Below are 17,315 nucleotides of genomic sequence, written 5' to 3'. Positions count from 1 at the left end.
GGTCCTCCCCATGGAATTTTTCTCTTTAATTTGGAATGTATCTGTATTCGGAAACGTCCCCATAAATGTCTGCCACTCTGCATCCCCATTGACCAATCCCTGAACATAAATTGCCACTTCATTAGCTCTGCTTTCATACCGTCATAATGGCCCCAAGTTTAAATACTAGTCTCAGACCCACTCCTCTCTCTCAAATGGGATGTAAAACTCTGTCACATGATAATTCCTACCTGGGGGTGCCTACACTACGAGGTCATTAATTAATTCTATCTCATCGCACAATACCAGATCCAGTGTAACCTGCTACAACAAAAACAAAAAATACTGGGCAGGTCTGGATGACTCTTCCTGGTTTCCTGAACCAAGGTCATCTCTCCCAATTATGCTAGTGTCGCCTTTAATTAACAGAACCTCTAAATTCCTACAATTCTACACACACCCCCACCCACACATACCATCCACCCACCCCAGGTGTACACCAAAAGGTACTGTCCCGACTTTCCCCAGTAATGACACCAGTGCCCCACAAACCAGAACCCACATACTTAAACTTATTTATTCTGTCAATTTGCATGTGGCTCAGGTAATAATCCAGAGATCATAACCTTTGAGGTTCTGCTTTCTATTCTGTCCGCCTGAGCGTCCACGCATGCATACACGCACCGTTTGCAGCCTCCAGCTCAACGACTTTGAGCCACAATTCCTCAAGCCACAAACACGTACTGCAGACATGTTTGCCCTGGATCACATCAGCATCCAGGAACTCCCACAAGCTGCAGACTTGACACTTCACCTGTCCTGTCATCTTTAATGCATTTTAATTACTTTATTATATTATACATTTATTATTTTGTCCCCCACCCCACCGCACACAGCAGCCAATTTAGAACTGAGATGCTGAGAGTGGCTAATGCAGTGAGCAGCCAGGGCCCCCCCCGCTACTGCAGGCCCCCCCCGCTACTGCAGTTATTCCGAGTTTGAAACCTATGCATGGGGGCCTTTAACCAACAACCTCTGACCCCTCCCATTATAGAAAGATTTGCTGCCTACTGGCTGATTGAGGTGATGTCCCACAGAGTCGGCCAATGTACCAATGGCATCGTACAGAATCAGGAGGTTCTTGTGCTGGTACTTCCCAAAAGCAAAGACCAGCGTGTCGAGGATGTAACTGAGATATGGGACCAGCTCGGTGCAGGCTTCCTCCTCCAACGTGGCAAACGCACTGCAGGGAGAAGAAATGCAGAGTCAGGGGCAGTCAGCAACGTCAGTCAAGAGAAACTTCCAATCACTCAAAACATGGCAGAGGGACAATTTGCTCTGCGGCTGAAAGCAGTTCATAATTTTCAGCCCTCAACCACCCTCACCAGCTCAGGGGAATATCCCGAAAGATCCTCTACCACTGACACTCTATACTGCAGCTGCCAAATCAAATATTTGGAATACACATCATGCTTATGTATCCATGATTATTCATCACATCTTGGGTCAGGCATTCAGTAGCACTACCTCGTCAGAGCCACTAGCAACACCGAGAACAGCTCCACAGAATGTATGTGACTGGAGGCTCTATAGTGGGGAGGGGAGAGGGACCCTGAAGGCCCACCTCACCTGCACGCTGCCTCCTGCACTCGCTTATTTCCATCCAGGATTCGCTTCAGAAGTTCCGTCATCAATGGTTTGAGATACTGGTCTGGTGGCTGGCTGACCACCCAGTGTGCGTAGCGACTGAGTGTCCAGCAGGCTATGGAGCGAACCAGTGCCTTCTTATCCGGTAGACACTGGATGAGATGCGGGATCAACTCGGGGAGATACGGGACCATCCCTTGCATACAACCTGGGGCAGAAACAAAAGCAGGATTAAGCACAAGCCAGCAGGTAAAGGACAAGCAGGATTGCTAGCCACACTGTGGGGTTATAACAGGCTCTACCTTGCACCGCAAGAGGGTTGAGAATCTTTTGAACTCGATTCATCCAATGGCGGTGGAAGAAGAGTCTGCAAATATTTTTAAGGCAGAGCTAGATTGAGGGGGCCATTCTCCGAGCCCCACGTCGGGGCGGAGAATCGTCGCAACCGCACCACGACGCCCCGATGCTGGCGTGCGATTCTCCGAGGTGTGGAGAATCGGCGCCATTACGCCGGCGCGGCTGTGGGGGCTGCCAATTCTCCAGCCTGGATGGGCCGAGCAGCTGCACGGATACGACAGTGTCCCACTGGCGCTGTTCACCCCTGGTCGCTGCCGACGGGAACTCTGCGCGAACGGTCGGGGGGCAGCCTCCGATGGGGTCTGACCCGCAATCGGGGCCCATCGATTAGCGGGCAGGCCTCTCCCCCCTCGGGCCTACATCCCTGCACGGCCGGCCCCCTGAACACCGACGCCATGTTGGGTCAGGGCCGGCACACTGAAGAAGTCCCCCGCGCATGCGCGGGTTGGCGCGCCGCCCATTTGGCACGGGAAAGGAAGCTGGAGCGGCGTGAACTGCTCCAGTGCCATGCAGGCGGTCCAGAATCGGTCATCCCTGTGCCGTTTCGCGCCGTCGTGTAACGTGACGGCGTTCACACTTGGGCTCCATATTGGAGAATGGCCCCCATGATTCTGGATGAGCAGGAGGCTAAAAGGTTATTATTGGGAGTGGGCAGGAACGTGGAGTTGAGGCTGGCATCAGACGAGTCCCAATTCCTGCGCTCACCAGGAATAGGCAGAAATGGGTATGGGGAGGGGCGTGAACTTGTAGAACCAGAGAAAGGTGCATCGTACACTACAGGCAGTGCATCTCGGGACTGGGTCCATGCCAAAGTTCAGCTTGGGCAGTTGCGATCAGGGTTGCTCAGACCAATTAGACTGCAGGAAAAGATGAGCATTCGAAGCTGATTAGTTGCCATGCCACCGCACCAATGCAGCATCTAGCCAAAAAAGCTGCTCAGGTAGACTTTACTCATCTAATATTAAAATTTATGCATGGCAGCTTAAAATGTGCCCAATGTTTGCACAACTCGATTTACCTGTACTTACAGATCAGGGTCAGATTAAATTCAAAGCACAACTGGTGTCTGACTGACTCAGATTCTTGCATGAAGGCAGAGCTGAAAACTGCACATTTGGACTATTGGGAAAAGCCATTATAAAACTTGTGGAATCTGGGTCTAACTGCAGCAGCAGCAGACATAGGTATAAACTGATTTATACAGCAGCACAGGGGCACGTTGAAACCAGTCATCCAGAATCCAGACACAAACACACCAGGCATTTGAGGCTTTAATTGATTTCTGCTCCTCAGCTCCTCCCTTTAAGAGCTGCGCTCACTCAACTCTTAGTTCCAACATTCAACTCTTGCTTCATACCTTCTGCAATAGCTCCCAAAACCAGGATTCCGGACTCTTTAATAACCCAATCGGGATGGAACAGCAGCCCCTTCAGCAGCGGAAGGAGGTGAGGAAGAAGATCATCTCGGAAAACATTGGCCAAGACATCCAGTGCTGCAGCTGAGCATTTCCCTGATGAAAGAGAGTGGCATGAAAATCAGAGTTCACACAACAGACCAGAGTTCCCCCAGGGCACACTACAGACCAGAGTTCCCCCAGGGCACACTACAGACCAGAGTTCCCCCAGGGCACACTACAGACCAGAGTTCCCCCAGGGCACACTACAGACCAGAGTTCCCCCAGGGCACACTACAGACCAGAGTTCCCCCAGGGCACACTACAGACCAGAGTTCCCCCAGGGCACACTACAGACCAGAGTTCCCCAGGGCACACTACAGACCAGAGTTCCCCCAGGGCACACTACAGACCAGAGTTCCCCAGGGCACACTACAGACCAGAGTTTGTACAGTCACCCACTGTGTTTTCACAAACACAGCCACCCCAAAGCAAACACAACACACTAGGACCACCCACCATAGCAACCTACTCCAATGCGAGGAATAGCCAGCTCATGATTCATGTCAATATTTTAGAGGTAATGTTCAGTTCTGGGAAGATTGTTACGGTAACTAAAATGCTGGGCTTTAGGAGGTTTCCAAAACATCTAAAAGAGAACAGCGCCAGACAGTCATGCCTTTCTGTTTGATAAAGTCAGTGTCGAAGAGATGGAGCAGTAGCTTGGAATCGGTGATGTAAGGGGCCACATAAGGGGCTGTTTAGCACAGGGCTAAATCACTGGCTTTGAAAGCAGACCAAGGCAGGCCAGCAGCGCGGTTCAATTCCTGTACCAGCCTCCCCAAACAGGAGCTGGAATGTGGCCACTAGAGGCTTTTCACAGTAACTTCATTTGAAGCCTACTTGTGACAATAAGCAATTTTTCATTTTTCATGTAATGTCCACACTGCTCAAAAAGAAAATTCTGAGTGGGTAACTGAGAATTCAAACTTTGTCTACTTGAAAACAATGTTACTGATGCTGAACCAAATCATACCAATGCTACAAAGATGGCAGGCCACACTTTAGTGGACAACCCCAACTGTCCCGTGGGGTGTATCGAGAAAAAAAGTCCATTCTCTCACATTCGCCTCATGATCTGTACCCCACTTGGTAAGAAGGACTGAGCTGGGAAACTGTACAAATAAAAGCACGGTAGCATGGAGGGGCAGCACGGTAGCATGGAGGGGCAGCACGGTAGTTAGCATAAATGCTTCACAGCTCCAGGGTCCCAGGTTCGATTCCCGGCTGGGTCACTGTCTGTGCGGAGTCTGCACGTCCTCCCCGTGTGTGCGTGGGTTTCCTCCCACAGTCCAAAGATGTGCGGGTTAGGTGGATTGGCCACTCTAACTTGCCCGTAGTGTCCTAAAAAGTAAGGTAAGGGGGGGTTGTTGGGTTATGGGTATAGGGTGGATACGTGGGTTTGAGTAGGGTGATCATTGCTCAGCACAACATCGAGGGCCGAAGGGCCTGTTCTGTGCTGTACTATTCTATATCTATAAACTTCCTTCCCCATGAGCTCCCTCTCCTAAAAGTGCTGGCTTGTGATTCAGAGAGATCAGGTGCAGAAGGGCCCCTCAGCTTGGAGCAGGTAACAAAGTATAGGTCAGGGAGCTGATCTGTCAACAAGGCTCAAGACCAAGAAGTTGGTGCACTAGCCCACCAGTTCAGGGGTCTTGGCACCATTCCGAGTGGATCAAACAAGTAATGAGACACTCCCCGGGAAAGCAGTCACTCCACACAAACATACTCAGATTCCAGTCAGAAAGAGTGTCATCATCATCGTCATCAAAGTCCTCATCTTCCTCAGCGGCATCTTCCTCGTGCTGCAGCGTTACCGTGCGGGACTTATGAAAGCGGGGTTTTATGTCCTGCTCACTATCTGGAACTGCCTCATCCTCTTCGACATCACCCTGCACACACACACAAAACAGAAGAACCGATCAGCAAACAACGGTCGGACGATATTGTAGTCTTGGAAAGAGGTTTTACAAATACAGTTCAGATAAAACAGAATAAAGTGTCCTCACACTAGTCCAACATCAAGAGAGAGGGTCTCCTGCACTGGCAATGCCAGTTCCCATTACCCACACCACTTATCCTTTGGGCTCCGAGCAAAGCTGCCAACATTGTGGCACCAGGAACTCCAGAGTTGGCCTCAATCTCACTCCTTACACGACCAGTGGCTGGGTTCGGAACCAAATGGTGACCAACTAACCCACTGCCCAATCCTCAGCTCCAACCTGATTCACAAAGCATTACAACAGGAAACTGTTCTCACCTTTAACAGTATGATGTCAATCTCCGAGTACTTCATCCCATTCACTAAAATAGGAATCAATCTAAAAAAGACAGAACATCAGATCTTGTTTATTAACAGAAAGAAGAACGCCCTCGCCCCTCTCCAAGTAGAGCACAAAGGTAGGGAGGGTATTTGATCTTAGTGATGAGGTAACCTCACACTTCCCATGTTATCATAACCGAAAATCTGTTCCACCTTGTCCACAATAGCGGAAGAGAATACATCCTCTACACAACCAGTGGAGGGAGCACAATTACAGTGAATCTAGGGAACAGGTTTTCTTTATGTAGTGGAAGCAATGTGTATGGATTTATTAAAATGCAAATTAGATAGATAATCTTTGAGAAAACAACACTTTAAAATCCAGCTTCTGAATAGTTTGTTCCCGGCTGTGTGGCGAGGCGTGTGCTTGGGAGGAACAGGTAACTTTGGACTTATGGTTCCCAAATCTGCCCAACACTGGGGCTTTCATCGCCTCATGACTGGGTCTGTTGTAGACTCATCGATGGAGATTGAAACACGGAGGATGGTGGAATACCGGATAGACCATGCTGTGTGCGACTAACAGTTATTTGCTGTGAAGGCAGTCTGCCCTCCCACTATCCCCACTCATGGGGGCAGCAGGGTAGCATGGTGGTTAGCATAAATGCTTCACAGCTCCAGGGTCCCAGGTTCGATTCCCGGCTGGGTCACTGTCTGTGTGGAGTCTGCACGTCCTCCCCCTGTGTGCGTGGGTTTCCTCCGGGTGCTCCGGTTTCCTCCCACAGTCCAAAGATGTGCGGGTTAGGTGGATTGGCATTGGGGTTGTTGGGTTACGGGTATAGGGTGGATACGTGGGTTTGAGTGGGGTGATCATGGCTCGGCACAACATTGAGGGCCGAAGGGCCTGTTCTGTGCTGTTCTATGTTCTATTTACTGGTCCTTACTGTATTAGATGTCCTGATAGCGCCTCCTTACAGATCGGCTGTTCAGCCAAAGTCAGCCAGAACTCACAGGCTTCCAACGCCACGTTTTCATCAGCATCCTGTGTCCTCTGCAGCATGTACTGGAGTTAGAGCAGAAAGAACAGCAATAAAAAAAAAAGAAAATCAGCATCTGCCCAGAGGCTGTACATTCAATCGCACCCCTCCCCCTAACCTCCCTCACCCCACATTTCTCAGGGACCACCCAAACAGCTGCCCCACCCCCTTTCCCAGACAGCCCAACACCAACACAAACCCTGGACTTTTCTTGTTTCTTAAATGGCTCAGTTACCATGGTGTACTTTTATCAATGGAACCACCACAGAAATTCACTTAAACATCCCGACTTTTCCAAGTCTCAATCAGCTCCACAGCAAACCCATGGACAAAACTCCAGTGTCAATGATTACAAGTCAGCTGGGCAGAACTATCTGAAGGACACGAATTTCAGCCTGATTTTAGGATATGAGCACAGCACCTAGACTGACACCATAATGTAGTAACAGAGACTGCCACTCTTCCCAGGGCACTTGCTGTCTTTCTGATGCAATGTTAAACTGAAGCAGTCTCCAATTGTTTCGCTGGTTCAGTGCAGGGTAACAGTGAGAATTCGGAACTAGGTTTTTACATTGCTTTGTTCTTCTGTCAAATTACACCATCAAATACATATTGGTAGTCGCCTCGCTGCTGTGGGAGCATGTCAGCTCCAACAAGTGACCATACTTAAATCATCTGCTGATTTACACCTCATGTCTGAACTTCACCGGGTAGCACAGTGGTTAGCACTGCTGCCTCACAGCACCGAGGTTCAATCCCGGCTCTGGGTCACTGTCTGTGTGGAGTCTGCACATTCTCCCTGTGTTTGCATGGGTTTCACCCCCACAACCCAAAGATGCGCAGGGTAGGTGGATTGGCCATGCTAAATTGCCCCTTAATTGGAAAAAATGAATTAGGCACTCTATTTTTAAATGTTTGAACTTCACTTTTTACATCAATGTTGTGAAACGTCATTTTACATGGAATTTATTGGCCATTAACTGGTTTTCCCCCTCATTATTGTACAGTTTAAACCAATCAAAACCCAGGTCGACAATTACAGAACCCCAGCTACCAAACTGGAGTGTAAAACCACAGAACAATACTAACATTCCTAGATTGCACTGTGCACACACTCTGATCTGTAGCTGGTCAGTGTGAATACCACCTGCATCTCAGTGCACACACGCACACATACACATGCACGCACAAACCTGGATTATACTGTGCATGTGTGGGATAAGACGATCTATCCGAACTTCTAGCAGCATCACCAGTGCCCGACACACATTCTTCCTCACTTCCGATTCCTCGTCTGTTGCCAGTGCAAACAGGTGCTGTGGAAATAATCAGGACTTTCAGTTTGAGCACAGCCCAATCTCCAGAACGCTGGACAAAAGGGACCTACTTCACTGTTGCTGACTGAACCCCAATGGCTAGCTGAGGGCTGATTTTATTTTAAGGCTGCTGTTTAAATCGGTGTCTCATGAAGTTGCCCATGCTGGTCATGTCACAGGTCAGCCAGGGCACTTTCAGCACAGGATTGGCCTCTACACTTAGACACAAAGACAGGCCACTTTACAGGTTCAAACCAGCTCTGAATGAAGGTGCAGCCCAAGAGAAATAAAATTGGAACTTGAAAAATCAAAAAATAAATAGAATAAAGGAAGGATTACAAAGTGCATCTTTCCTGAACAGTACGATCAATTAATAATATTGCAGTTCCTTCTGTCAGCGTGAGGACTGAAAGCGAAGCGCGACAGCAAAGGGAGACATTTGTGGTGCACCTGCACCTTCCTCTAATATTCAATTAAAATGATTAAATGGCGACATAAAATAAACGCACCTCCCTTTAATTTCAGGAATGTTTGGAACAAAAGATTTCAGAGGGAGGAAACACTTGCTACATCCTGAACATGGCACAATTCTCCCAGTCTGTCCTCAAGAAGTTGCATCATTTTGGTCTGACCAGACTGGAAAAAGCACACAGCTTGGAAGAAAATCATTTCAACCAAAACACCAAGCAGAGACTCCCTCATATCTGCAAACAGGATCACTAATCAACCCATCAAAAAGACAACTTCAGATGGACAAAACTCAAATTAATCTTGCTACACAACAAACCAGTTTTTAAAAAGAATTTCCACATTTATGCTCTCCTGATGCTGTAATACAGGGGGGTCACAGGCCCAATGCCCCCTGCACTTCCAGGCTCCATTATTCACGGTTGAGGAACGTATTGTTGGACATAGCCAGAGTCCTCTGTACATGCTGCAAGATTCTCTTGAGAAGGAGCATGAAACCTAATTGACTTGGACGGCACAGTAGCACAGTGGTTAGCTCTGCTGGGTTCGATCCCAGCCCCAGGTCACTGTCCATGTGGAGTTTGCACCCCCCCCCCCGGTGTCTGGGTGGGTCTCATCCCCACATCCCAAAGATGTGCAGGGTAGGTGGATTGGCCACACTAAATAGCCTGTTAATTTGGGGGGGGGGGGGGGAGACGATGCACCACTCAAGAATAGAACCGTGGGCTTCTGTACAGATGGTTGACTAAGACAGTTTCCATGAATATATTACTCAAATACTCAAAACACCGTACCTCAATGAAGGTATCAACATTGTCCATCAGTGCCTGGGCCCTGCCGATGATGAATTGATTCACACAAGCGATTGCATGGGACCTGAAAGAGACAGAGATGGGTACAGATGCGAATTATAACCCCTGCTGCTCCAGGACATATCCCCCCCTTTCACACAGTTGAGCAATAGGGTTTAACAAATTGTTACCTGATTTTAGGACTACAGTGTTTGAAAAACTGCAGGAACTTTGGAATCATGATGTTGAGGGGCCTATTCAGAGCATCGCTATCCAACATCTCCGATGAATCCTCACAAATCTTCTGCAAAGCTCCAAAAGCTCCCTCACAAGTGTTGTAATCCTCAGAGTTAAGCAGGTTACAGAGTTGAGGCAGGAGCTCTGGCCAAGCCTGCAGCTCTCCCTTTGAACCAATGGTAGTGATCAAAATACCTGCACAAACCAGACCATAAGGTCAGACACACGCCTACATTTCAACGGGTCAATGCCGCCACACACCACACGATAAAATGCTCATTCCAGAAAGGGAACACACCACACAGTAGGAATTCACAGATTATCAGCATCACATTACTGTTCATCCCAAACTTCCAGAGATTGCCAATCACGGCATGCTTCTCTCCCAATACCTTATCCGAGCACTCAAACCCAGCTCAAAGACAGCCACCGACAAAAGTCACTGGACTAAAAAATACGCTTGGACTCCTTGCAATGGGCAAAGTCGCAAACATTTCAGTCAAGGTTTGCGATGTAGCCAAATTGAACTAAAGCTGTTCAAAGTATTTGTCTGAAAACAAACATGCAATGGTTGAAACACTTGGACAGATGTACACAAACCCCGTTCTCCGGTAGCCATTTGCTCACATCAGGACTCTGTACCTCTCCACAGCAAATTGCAGCCCAAGTTTAAAGACCGTGAACTTTTGGGATTTTTGTAATTGGACTAGTGCAGTATTACACGGTTAGCAAAGCCTGCCCAAGACACAATTATAGGCCACTAATCTGGAAACCGGTTACTGAACTTCAGAACTGAAACTGGCCCCGACAGCACTGCCCACCTTAATCAGGCAACTGAGGAGCTGGCCACTTCACTGAGGGGACTGGATGTGCCAAGGTACCAGGTGGAGTCTGTAAATCTGTTGTCTCATTAAATGAAAGCAAATTAAAATTAGAGCAAAAAAATAAAATTCAAGCAAATGTTCAGAGGATTCAAACAGTTGATCAATAATTAACCACAGGAAGTGCTGTGCTAAATTACAAGAATAAGGAACTGATAGTTACTTAAACTGTTGAGATGTTATACATTCACTGGTCGGAACAATTATTTTTTTCCAATTAAAGGGCAATTTAGTGTGGCCAATCCACCTACCCTGCACATCTTTGGGTTGTGGGGGTGAAACCCACGCAGACACTGGGAGAATGTGCAAACTCCACACAGACAGTGACCCAGAACCGGGATCGAACCTGGGACCTCAGCGCCGTGAGGCAGCAGTGCTAACCACTGCACCACTGTGCTGCCCTCACAGTCACCCGAGGCTGGAATTGAACCCAGGACACTGGAACTGAGAGGCAGCAGTGCTAACCACTGTGCCGCCCCAATAAGACTTCTCCAATTCTTCTGAATTATATTGTGCAAACTAAGTGAAAGTTGTAGAGCTTCACATTGCAGCCAATTTGTAACAGAAAGAGGGTTTGATTTGACTCAACAGGGAAGAGAAACATATCATGGTATTAGTAATTTAAGAAAATGTGTTTTTTTATTGTTTATTTTAAATATAAATTTAGAGTACCCAATTCATTTTTTCCAATTAAGGAGCAATTTAACATGGCCAATCCATGCAGCCTACACATCTTTGGGTTGTGCGAATGAAACCCATGCAAACACGGGAAGAATGTGAAAACTCCACATAGACAGTGACCCAGAGCAAGGATCAAATCTGGGACCTCGGCGCCGTGAGGCAGCAGGGCTAACCCACTGCGCCACCGTGCTGCCCTATAATTTAAGAAAATTAACTACTTCTTGCTTGCAGATAAAATTCAATTTGGAGCAGGAGGCCACTCGCCCCTCGAGCCTGCTCTGCCATTCTATACAATAATGGCTGAGCTGATTGGAACCTCAACCCCACATTCCTGCCCACCCCCGATAACCTTTCACCCTCTTGTTAATCAAAAATCTATCCAGCACCGTCTTAAATATACTCAAGGATTCTGCTCCCGCTGCCTTTTGGGGGACAGAGTTCCAGAGACTCACGAATCTGAGAGAAAGTATTTCCCCTCATCTCAGTCTTAGGCCCCCCCCTTTTTTTTAAAAATCACCCACAGGATTATATTAAACTCTAATGGATACAAACACAATCTCTCCAAACTTTTCCCAAGACAACCTGCCCATTCCAGTAAACCTTCTCTGGACTGTTTCCAACACATTCACATCTTTCCTTAAATAAGACGACCATACTGTGCACAATATTCCAGACTTGGCCTCTCCAGTGCCCTGTGGAACTGAAGCATAACCTCCCGACTATAGTAATCAATTCCCCTCACAATAAACTATAACATTTGATCAGCTTTCCAAATTACTTGCTGCACCTGTCCTTTTATAATTCCTGCACTGGGACACCCAGATCCCTCTGCACCTCGCCAATCGCTCACCATTTAGATAATAAGCTTTTCTTATTCTTCCTGCCAAAATGGACAATTTCACATTTGCCCAGTTATACTCCATTTGCCAGATTTCTGCCCACTCATTTATCCCACGTGCATCCCTTTGTCTCCTGACATCCTCTTCACAATTTACTTTCCTAACTTTGCGTTGTCAGCAAATGTAGCAACCGTACCATCAGGCCCTTCATCTCAGTGATTTATATAACTTGTAAAAAGTCCCAGCACTGATCCCTGCGGCAACCCAGTCGCCAACCAGAGGAATACCCATTTATGTCAATTGTTTCCTATTAGCCAACCATTTTTCAATCCACACCAATGTTACCCCCGGCACCAGGAGCACCTTCTGGAAATCTAAGTACAGTACATCCACTGGCTCCCCTTTATACACAGCACACGATTCCTTCAAAGAACTCCAATAAATTAATTAGACATGATTTCCCTTTCACAAAACCACATTGACTCTGCCTGATTCCAAGTGCCCTGCTATAACATCTTTAACAATGGCTTCTAACACTTTCCCTCTGACAAATGGTTTTCCTCTGGCCTGTAGTTTCCTGCTACAGTAGTACTTTGGCCTGAAGTATGTTTTAAAGTCGGAATTGGATGTTGTCAAGCTGCCAGAGACTTCTACTTTTGACTCAAAATCCGCTAAATGTTTGTAACAGAGGGCGTGACGCCACACTGCGGGCTCGACGCCACACTTTCTGCATTGGTTATGCAGAAAAGAAAAATGACACTATCAAGTTCTTCATTTTATTTTCATCCTAAATGCACCATAACAAGGAGAATGCAATTGTTTCTGCCCTAAATAAATGTGTTGAAGGCGTTATAAATGGCACGTTTAAATTGACACTAAAATAGACCCTGGTTATGGCCATAAACTGCTGCCTGCTTTAAAGATGGCTGTTTGAAGTGATGGGGTTTGCATGAACGTGAAAGAGGCAGATGTGACACTGGTCACAAACACCTGGGGTCTTTTGGCTTTTGACTTGAACAGCTATGCGATTACATAGTCAGCTGCATACAAGTCGAGAGATAATTGCTTTAGGAATATCACTGGTGGAAATACTTCATGGCAAAGACTTGGGAGTCTAAATTACAATCTAAATTTTAAACAGTGGTCATAGCTTTCAAATTTAAGTTGTCTAACAAGACAGAAACATTTAACCCTGTTAACACAAGTTTTAGATCAAGACCCTTTAATAAAGGTCACTACACAAGCAGTTGCTTTATGTATATGCCCAATGCTGCAGACCATCACACTTCAACTGGAACAACAGGAACCAGACTGAACAAGGAAGAGGAGCCAGGCACGTATACACACTACATACAAAGCACTCTGTGGGGATAGCTTTAAACACAGTAGTACAGATACATTGAAAACTCTGCTTACAAACTGGCAATAGGTTGAACACCAGAGTAGGTAATTAAATGTTAATATTGGGGATTTCCTCATTCTGCAATACCGGTTGGCAGGTTAAGCAGGAGGTTCCGAGTTAACTAGCGGCTGAATATCAGAGGTGACAACAGAGTTATTCAGAGCCACCCCATTGCCTGGTTCACTGAGTTACCTATGGTTGCTCTGATGAGTGGAGAGGCGTCGCCAATGTTATTTAAACATTCCTGTTTGATGAAGTCAGCAACTCCCTGTGGGAAACTCTGGTAATGAGCCTTGACATTGTTCTTGAGAATGAGGCCGCTGAGGGACCGTGTCGGTTCATCTGAAAAAAAAAGAGAAACGACAGAATATTACACACTAGAATGGTTCTAATACCACGACATACCACTGGACACTCACTGCAGTGCCTTTCTGTAGCTGCTCAATAAAAGACAGCACTAACACATTACATAGGGTATGCAGCACATGCAGGCCATTCAGCCCAAACAGTGCACCCTTGCATTTACTCCCAACTCCAGCCCATTAAAACACCAGTAGTTTGCAATGTAGGGAGGGAGCACCCCTCACCCTAGAAAGGATTTAGCTGCAAGTCAGCAAGAACCCAGTGTCCTGCTGGGGACTTGGCCACATCTCCTGTGGATGAACCCATGTCCTGCCAAGCAGCAAATGAAGTGGAAGCAGGCACATTTTTCTAGTGAAACAGATAATGTAATTAACAAACACCTTCAGATTTCAGTCTGGTCAGAACAAAGATCAGGTAGTTGTTGAAGTCTGGATACTGGTTCAGCTGCTCCAATTTCTGAGAAGTGAAGCTCAGGATAACAAAGCAATGCAGTAGAGAAATCCTCCCCCTCGCCTGACACATGAACAACACGTGCTATATGGTGCACAAAACACAATTACACCCTTAAATTCTTATCCAGAAAATCATTATGGGTATGATTTATTTACCATTACAGCAATGTTACGTGTCTACAGGGTGAACAAGATTAGGATTTTTGTCATTTGGGAAGGATGGACGAAAGGAGGTGGCAGCACTCTTAATAAAGGACAAGTTCAGTACGTTCGTTGAGAGAGGTTCTTAGATTGAAGGATCAAGAAGTGGAGTCAGTTTGGCTGGAGTCGAGAAACAGCAAGGGGCAGAAACATTGATGGGAGTCATTTATAGGCCATCACTCTATAGTGGTAACGCATGTAATGTGTAATGATGGATGACTTATTATATATAGACTGGGTAAACATAATTAGCACTAATGCAGTGGAGGATGGGTTTGTGGATCAATATGTTGAAGAACCAACTAGGGATCATGCTATTTTCAATTTATTAGGTAATGAGAAAGGACTTTGTAGTAAAGGAGCCTTTGGGTAATAGTGACCACAATATGATTTGTGAGATATAGTTAATTCTGAAACTAGGGTTTGAAATCTGAAGAAGGGAAACTATGATGGTATATGGGGCAAATTTGGCAATGGTGGATTTGGAAAGTGCACTAAAAGATGTGGCGGTGTGCAGGCAGTATTTAAAGAATCACTACATGGTCCAACAAATATACATTCCTGTCCAGCTCGGACAAAGAGTCACCCAGACTCAAAATGTTAGTTCTGTTCGCTCTTTACAGATGCTGTCAGACCCACTGAGATTTTCAGCATTTTCTGTTTATGTTGCAGTTTCCAGAAACCACAGCAATTAGCTTTTCTATAAATATACATTTCTCTTGGAATCAAAACACCAACAGAAAAGGTGAATCAACTGCAGCCAACAAAAGTTAAAGATTGCATTAGATCAAAGGAGTGGCTTATAAATTTGCTATAAAGCGGTAAGCCCGAGGGTTAATAGTAATTTAGAATCCAGCAAAGTTTGACCAAGAAATTGATCAAGAAAGAGGACAAAGAAAATGAATGCAAGCTAGCGAGCAACACAAAGGCAGACTGTAAAAGGTTCTTTAGGTGCATGAAAAGGAAAAGATTATCTAGCACAAACGTGGGTTCATTGCAACAGGATAATTTATATAGTGGAGAAATTAAACAATTGCTCGTGTGTCTTACAGAAGATGATACATAAAATCTCAGTGAAAAGAGGCAACCAAAGTTCTTGCGAAACTGAGGCACTGAAATTATTACTGGTAAGCTAGTAGATAGAATGATAGAGAATAGGGCCTTCGAGGCTGCTTCAATATGATCATGGCTGATCCTCTCTCTTAATGCTATACCCCAGCGCTCCCCCCATACCCCTTGACACCCTCCGCACCACCCAAGTGAAGAGGTTTCCCCTAATTTCAGCCCTAAATGGCCTACACCATATCCTGAGAATGTGACCCTTTGTTCTAGACCCTCCAGCCAGAGGAAACAATATCACTGCATCCAGTCTGACCAGCCCTCTCAGATTTTATATGTTTCAATGAGATTCCCTCTCATTCTTCTGAACTCCAGTGAATACAGGACAAGTCCTGCAGGGCAGCACAGTGGATAGCATTGCTGCCTCACAGCGACAGAGACCCGGGTTTCAATTCCGGCCTTGCATGATTGTCTGCGTGGAGTTTGCAAGTACTGCCCGTGTCAGCTGGATTTCCTCCAGTTTCCTCCAACTGTCCAAAGATGTGTAGGTTAGATGGAGTTATGGGGCAAGGGCAGGGGATTGGGTCTAGGAAGGGTGCTCTTTCAGAGGGTCGGTGCAGACTTGATGGGCCCAATAGCCTCCTTCTGCATTTTAGGGATATCTATGGACAAGTTGACCCAATCTCCCCCCCTATGACAATCTTGCCATCTCAGGAATCAGTCTGGTAAACCTTCATTGCACTCAGAGGAGACCAAAACTGCACACGATAGACTAGTTGTGGTCTTGCTGAGGTCCTGTATAGCTGAAGTTAAGCCTTCCATGCTCCTGTGCTCAAGTCCTCTTGCAACGAAGGCCAACATACCATTTGCCTTCTTAACCGCTTGCTGCACCTGCATGCTTGCTTTGAGTGATTGGTATAAGAGGACACCCAGGTCCCTTGGTATGTCAACATTTCCCAATTTAAATAATTGCCATTCTGTTTCTCCATCCAAAGTGGATAATTCACATTTATGCACATTATACCACAGCTGCCATATATTTTTCCACTCACTATTCACTATTGCCTCACTATTCACATTCCCACCAAGTTTCATGTGATCAGCAAACTTATAAATACTACATTTGGTTCCCTCATCCAAATCATTGATACATATTTTGAATAGCTGGGTCTCAGAACTTGGAAGCGTTAGTTGGATTGAAGGTTCATAAACCCCATGGACCACATGAGCTACATCCCCAAGTGCTGAAGTAGTTAGTTATAGAGATAGTGGATGCATTGGCACCCACACACTACATTCACACAGCTGTCGGTGAGAAGTATCCCGTGGTGATTCAGGACAAATAGTTTGATCGCACAAAAAGCCAATGAGTGCTCTAAAGCAAGAACCAGAGCCTGGCAGGGATGCTGAACAGTCAGGTCATGGCAGGGATAAAGTAACCAAAAGCTAGCACTGTGGACAGATGCCCCTCGAGTGTTGCAGATCTTTGAACATATAGGATACTTGTTGTACTGCACGCTGCGTGGCTGTGTCTGGTGACTGAGAGTCTTTGAGCAGCTGAAGCACTTGCTGAAGACCCTGTGGATCGGGCTGCCATTCCATTGCGAACACCAAACCTGCAACAGAGGGAGAAAAAGCTATTGAGACACCATCACAAACCTGATTCAACCAAAATGCAGTAATCCACCATACCCCACATGGACAGTGACCCAGAGCTGGGTTCGAACCTGGGACCTCGGCGCTGTGAGGCAGCAGTGCTAACCACTGCACCACCGCGCTGCCCTTACAAAAGGATGTCTATCGCCAAGCTTAGGTGGTCATAATCAAGAGCTCAGCTGACATAGCTCTACAATGCTAGACAATCTAACCCATTCATTCTTCAAAAAATA

The 17,315-nt window shown here is 46.4% G+C and overlaps 1 protein-coding gene across 2 annotated transcripts; it reads right to left on the bottom strand.

Moving 5' to 3' along the window:
* Nucleotides 1-1,604: 1,604 nt before the first annotated feature.
* LOC119957143 (transportin-2) lies at nucleotides 1,605-17,042 on the bottom strand. 2 transcript variants are annotated; one of them, XM_038784901.1, is made up of 11 exons: nucleotides 16,930-17,042; nucleotides 14,095-14,170; nucleotides 13,544-13,693; nucleotides 9,503-9,743; nucleotides 9,315-9,396; nucleotides 7,930-8,052; nucleotides 6,644-6,762; nucleotides 5,697-5,757; nucleotides 5,166-5,328; nucleotides 3,341-3,493; nucleotides 1,605-1,834 (listed from the first exon to the last, which is right to left on the bottom strand). In XM_038784901.1, the coding sequence occupies exons 1-11, from the start codon at nucleotides 17,026-17,028 to the stop codon at nucleotides 1,605-1,607; spliced, it is 1,497 nt and encodes a 498-aa protein (XP_038640829.1). In that variant the 5' UTR covers nucleotides 17,029-17,042. The 2 variants fall into 2 exon arrangements, with proteins under 2 accessions (XP_038640829.1, XP_038640830.1); XM_038784902.1 differs by lacking the exons at nucleotides 1,605-1,834; nucleotides 3,341-3,493; nucleotides 5,166-5,328; ... (2 more) ...; nucleotides 7,930-8,052; nucleotides 9,315-9,396 and having other exon boundaries at nucleotides 9,499-9,743.
* Nucleotides 17,043-17,315: the final 273 nt, after the last annotated feature.

This window comes from Scyliorhinus canicula, chromosome 25 (assembly GCF_902713615.1).
Source record: "Scyliorhinus canicula chromosome 25, sScyCan1.1, whole genome shotgun sequence".
In the NCBI taxonomy this organism is placed as follows: Eukaryota; Metazoa; Chordata; class Chondrichthyes; order Carcharhiniformes; family Scyliorhinidae; genus Scyliorhinus; species Scyliorhinus canicula.
The sequence above is the reverse complement of the archived record's forward strand: the minus strand, read 5'-3'. Positions and strand labels throughout refer to the sequence as shown.

What these genes read in the sequence shown, in the direction of transcription:
- LOC119957143 (XM_038784901.1), bottom strand. Translation starts at nt 17,028, where the DNA reads ATGGAATGGCAGCCCGATCCACAGGGTCTTCAGCAAGTGCTTCAGCTG. An exon ending in ACTCATCAGAGCAACCATAG is followed by an intron (nt 9,744 to 13,543) that starts GTAACTCAGTGA and finishes TGGTTTGTGCAG; the next exon opens with GTATTTTGATCACTACCATT. An exon ending in CACTGTAGTCCTAAAATCAG is followed by an intron (nt 9,397 to 9,502) that starts GTAACAATTTGT and finishes TGTCTCTTTCAG; the next exon opens with GTCCCATGCAATCGCTTGTG.